General features: G+C 40.0%; 1 protein-coding gene across 1 annotated transcript; it reads right to left on the bottom strand.

Annotated features, from left to right (window-relative positions):
* Nucleotides 1-2,765: 2,765 nt before the first annotated feature.
* Nucleotides 2,766-3,725, bottom strand: LOC138246879 (olfactory receptor 51G2-like). Its single transcript, XM_069201629.1, has one exon. It carries the CDS (start codon nucleotides 3,723-3,725, stop codon nucleotides 2,766-2,768), a length of 960 nt encoding a protein of 319 aa, XP_069057730.1.
* Nucleotides 3,726-5,789: the final 2,064 nt, after the last annotated feature.

The raw sequence follows: 5,789 nt of genomic DNA, 5'->3' as shown, positions 1-5,789 counted from the left end.
TGATCCTTGCACTGCAAACCTTTTATTGATGCTATTTTCAGAAAAACCCATACATTTTCTTGCACATCACCTGTTTCCCATTTGTTTCCACTAAAACAAAGTTAGCTTCGTTTTGGCTATTTTCTTAGTTCACCCAGAATGTAAGACAAAAAACTTAAATTTGGCATGCATACCCTTTGTGGGAAAAAATGTTATGAAAGTTTGAGCACAAGCTACTCCAAACATCCAAAAAATGCCTCAGAACAGGAGAGCGTCAAAAGTCTAAGCAACCAAGTGGTTAAATAGAGACTTGTGCTTGATTAATTTATTTACTGGAGTAAGAATCACAAAAATCATCAGGAAACATTTTTCTAAATTTATATATCACCATTATCTGTGGTCATAAGCAATAAAACAAGTGCCAAGGTAAATTTAAAAGTGATGTCATGGCTGCTTGATATTACTACACTCTGACAGGCAAGTGCACAAAGGGTATAACTTGGTCACTCAATTGGACTCAAATGATGTCTTAAAACCTGGCCATCTATGGTAAATGACAGTATCCATTGTGTCGGTTTGTCTCTGTGGCAGAATGGGAACTTCCTGTAATGTTTCATTACAGTGTATGACAGAAGGGCAAACACACGGTTGCGTTCTTCAGCTGCTGAAGGACAGAAAGAGACGACCCCGTAGGGCCCTGGTTCAATGCCCTTTTTACCATATACGTTTTTGTGAGTGCAGCATCAATACATACGAAAGTCCTAATGTGAATGGTTACACATTACAAATAGTTCCTACATTCATTTTGTATTTCACAATTTCACTTACATAGACTAATACTACCACTCAATGCCCCCCGTTTGTGTTACTGCTATACCTAACAATGCAAGTCGGATATGCTGCACCGGTAGTTCTTGTTTTACTTTGCGAGGACTCATCTTGGCATGCCCTCACCCAGGGACAGCACTGCAAACAAGGTTGAATTTCATCTAGAGTAAGGAAATTGATACACAATACAAAAGGCCTCATTTACAAAGACCGTGGTGCAGGGCGGTGCAGCAAGTGCCTTACAGCACCACCCAGCGCCACCGGGAAAGGGCAGAAATGTTCCATATCTACAAGATACAGTGCATTTCTGTCCTTTTTCCCTGTGCTGATGCACAAAGTGCTGTCATCCACACAATGCAGACACCCTTGCACCATGGCGCAAGGGTGCCTGCATTGTGCAGATGATTGTTTTTGTGCAGGAAGGGACACCTTCCTGCACAAAACAATCACAAAAGATGTTTTCCTCTTTCTATGTGTGCTGTAGAATGAGACATACATAGAAAGAGGAAAACACTGAGAAATAAAGATATTTCTCCCCATTGTGTCACTCTTATTCCACCCCTGAGATGGTGTAGGAATCTGATGCATTCCCAGACTTGTAAATATAGGAAAGTGTCAGATTCTTTCTGGTTCCATGGGTGCTGCGTTGGAAAACCCCAAGCAACACCCATTGAACACCCCTTTCATGCACTGTTATATGTGATTTATAAGGCCATTAAAAGCCATGCAGCGTGGCTTTGTGTGGAGTTGTAAATATGGGCTGGCACATTGCGCCACTAGTGCATCACAAAAAAATTACGCACTGGTGGAGCAGTGTGCCACTAGGACCTCATTTACAAGGCCTGTAGTGTAGGATAGTGCTGCAAGTGCACTGCTGTGACACACTGCGCCACTAGGAAAGGGCAGACATGTGCCTTATGTACAAGATACAGTACATTTCTGTCCTCTCCCCCTGTGCTGGTGCACAAATTGCTGCCATGCACCAACAAAGGCACCCTTGCACCAATGTGCAATAGTGCCTGCATTGTTGGGATGATTGTTTTTGTTCAGGAATGGACACGTCCTTGCACAAAAACAATCACAAGAGGAAGAAATGGGGAGAAAAAAAAGATATTTCACCCGGTTGTGTCATTCTTATGCCACCCTTTAGATGGCACAGGAATCTGATACATTCCCAGATTACGTGTCAAATTCCTTTGGGTTCCATGAGTGTTGTGTGGGAACACCTCAAGCAACACCCATGGATTGCCCCTTTCACACAGTGTTATGCATGAAAGGGGTCCATATTTTTGAAGCCATGAACAGCCACACAAGGTGGCTTTGCATGGCTTTGTAAAAAAGGGCTGCCACACTGCGCCACCGAAGCGTAAAAAAATAAGACTCTTCAGTGGCCCAGTGTGCTGAAAGGGCCTTGTAAATGAGGCCCAAAGTTTCCAAAATAAACAAGAAAGCGTCTGTTGTGACGTTTAGACTTGAATGGTAGAGCAAAACTGATTTCAAAACACAACTTGCACCCGTTTTAGCGCTAGAATCGAGTAGGAATTGAGCACACACATTGTGATCATTGCAGGTCTAGCACGGAAACGTGCCACTGTCCCCTGGATGTTTCCTGGTGGTAATTATACATGTTTAATGTAAAAAACAGGTAATAATAGCTAAAAACAGGTGCAAACATTGTTTACACTTATAATTTAACTTATTCACACATAAGTAGAAGCCAGGTGAAAAACTCACCTGATACCTGGTACAAATACTTCATGTGCAGTGTTATGTTGAAGCACTTGGTTTTACTGCAAGGTTCTAAATAACCCTGTAACTAAATTGTGACCCACATTTGTTTGCTTGTGGGTGTTCCAGTCGTATTTCAGTTGATAAAGGATGTGTGTGACTAATTAGCGAACATCTTGTTAGAGTATTCAAATACATTTTTCAGTTTAGCTTATTATACTGGTCCCGGTCTATTTTTTTAGGGTATTTTTACCATTGAACTTTTGGAATATTTTGGACTGAATCTTCTTGGTTTTTATTCCATAAATAACTGGATTCAATGTTGGAGGTAGCAAAAAGTGTACAAATGTCAGAAGTATCTGTAGAAGAGGTGGTACATGATGATGCCCAAACCTATGAATCATGGAGACTGCTAGCATTGGGGTATAAAACACCACAACCACACTCATATGGGTTGCACAGGCATTAAAAGATTTCAGCCGTTCCTCTACTGTGGCAAAACCAAAGACGGTCCATAGAATCACAACGTAGGACAGGAGGATACACATGGCGTCCAAACCCATGGTGGAGAGCACAGCAAATAGGCTGTAAATGCTGTTAACTTGGTTCCCTGGACACATATCCTTCATCACATCTGGATGTAAACAGAAGGGGTGAGAAAGAATGTACGTCCTACAGTTAGGAAAGATTTTCGCCAATAGGGGGATTGGGAGAAGAACTGAAGTTCCTCTGATCACTATCATTGTTCCAACTGTTGTTATCAGTTTCATGGTTAATATTGAGGAATACCGCAGAGGATTGCAGATTGCTACGACTCGGTCATAGGCCATGGCCAGCAGTACGGATGACTCCATGACTGAAAAGGCATGGATAAAGAACATCTGGAGCAGGCAGGCATCTTCAGGTATCTCTTGTAGCTCAAACCAAATGACGCCCAACACTGTGGGCAGCGTGGCCATGGAAAGCCCGAGGTCAGTTACGGCTAACATAGAGAGAAAGATGTACATGGGCTTGTGCAGGGTTTGTTCAGTTTTTATAACGTACAGAAGAGCTGAGTTCCCTACAAGAGTCACAATGTACATGAAACACAGAGGGATCGAAATCCCGATGTGCACAGCTTTTGAACCGGGGAGCCCAGGGAGAATGAAGGAAGAAGAGTGTCTGACTTCTGTCATGTTGGGATGTAACATGATATCTAAGTGACGATCTGGTATGTTTACAATCTTCTTCCTGAGGAAAACATACTGAAATGCAAAAAGATAAATCACATATAGTGGATTAAAACATTTTGTGCTTTGCATCGCTGTAAAAATGCAGGAATATACAATAATGTCACTTGAAATTAATTATGCTATACTTGACATATCACTGCATCTCCTGTGCCTCTGTTTTAGCTACCCAAAACTGGTGGCATCTAATGTTACTCAGATTAAAATGAAATCTGTAGAAAACTACTCAATCTCTCAATCTTGATTACATAAAAACTCTCCACCATTACTATTCAAAATTTCTCGGAACCAATAATAATATTCGTAGAAAAAAGCTTAGAGATAAAAGCATGTCAAGTGATGAAACAATAGAAACGTATTTATTGTGCATGATTTTTTCTAAATTCAAAAACTGGATAGTCTGAGAGAATGGATGTATTTATATTGCATCATGGCAAAACATTTTTTGGGGTTTACTGCTAGCATGTCCACGTTTTAATATATTGTAACAATATTGGGCTTCCGATAATCGCGAAGATAACAGTAAATAAGTGAGTATACATTTACTATGCGTTCCTTTCAATACCAAAACCAAAGCTAATCTGATATAGCAAATGTGGTCTAATAGGGGCCAACTCCTTCCTATTTCAAACTCTGTGAATAAGGCTTAGAATAGGCCCGGGGAAAATCTAGTTTACGGCGACATAATTCCTAGTATTTTCAGAAAATCCTATTGCAGAGTACGGGAACAAAGTGAATGAAGAGTGGTTGTTGTTCGGGTCAAGTGCAGTTTTGTGCTATTTTTAGCTTTAAACATAATCTTGCGTCCTAAATTGTTGCGAAGATGCATTTCATGCCGAAAAAATAGCGCAGAATGTTAAATTGACATTTCATGTAAATATACGTATATTTTGGGAGAATGTTGCATAATTTCCACCAAGTAAATTATGCAAATTTCACCAAGGCCTAGTTCAAACAAAGAAGAGTAGAACAATCGTCAAAACAAGCTCAGACAAATTCTAACGTGCAGCCATTGCAAATAACGAGCCTAATGAAGTAAAACAGTAATACTTCATACAAATGTCTTCAACAAACATATTTTCTAACTTCTCTAAAACACTTAAGTTTTCGCACAGAAAGGCAGACAGTTGGATGCAACAGGTCCATAAAAGGCATGTTGTAGCCAAACTATGAGACCTTTACTCAGTCATTTTTACCACCACATAAATAGACCCAGTGCAACAAAGTTGAAAACCTGCCCATCCCTGTTCATAAAGCATGTGCTAAACACTTTACCCACATCAGCCTGCTAATGCATGAGAGGTCCTAAGGTCAGTGAGATTAACAATTGAGGTGTACCCTTTTTGTTTCTGTGCTGCTAGCCCTGCGGTTTAACGCTTCCTAAGTAATGGTAGCCTATGTTTTGGCGTTATGTAACCTCCAAAGGATGTTGGTAATTGTTTTTTCCATCTAGAGTGGCTAGGTGGAATGTAATCAGGTATGCAACCCTTGTAACATAGATAATGATGAAATATGTCACAACAGTTAATTTGATGTTGTGCTTAAGGAGTAGTCATTTACAGATTTTCCCAATTAGCCTTTATGAAAAGATTCTAAAATGACAACACAACGTGAGTGGAGTGATCGAAATAGCTGAGTCCGGGGCACCGCCCTTTATTGAAACAAAGCAGCACAAACAACAAAAGTTTTGACACAATGCCATATCTACAAAAGTAGTGTAATCTGGCTTTGCACCAAACACAAACGCCCTGGGTATCCTGGCGCAGGTCATGCGATGTAATGTCCGATAACCAACTTGTAACAAGTGCTTTACACTAAAGCAGGGCTCTCCAATCTCTTCTATATTGAGAGCTATATATATATATATATATATATATATATATATATATATATATATATATATATATGTATTATATAGGGCTTCTTATAGACTAAAGGCCTGATTCACAAAGGGAAACACACTTTTGTGCAAATTTACGATTGTTTTCTATTCACAACGAGATTTACGAGTAGTATCTTTAGGAG

This window comes from Pleurodeles waltl, chromosome 7, assembly GCF_031143425.1.
Source record: "Pleurodeles waltl isolate 20211129_DDA chromosome 7, aPleWal1.hap1.20221129, whole genome shotgun sequence".
Lineage (NCBI taxonomy): Eukaryota > Metazoa > Chordata > Amphibia > Caudata > Salamandridae > Pleurodeles > Pleurodeles waltl.
The sequence above is the reverse complement of the archived record's forward strand: the minus strand, read 5'-3'. Positions and strand labels throughout refer to the sequence as shown.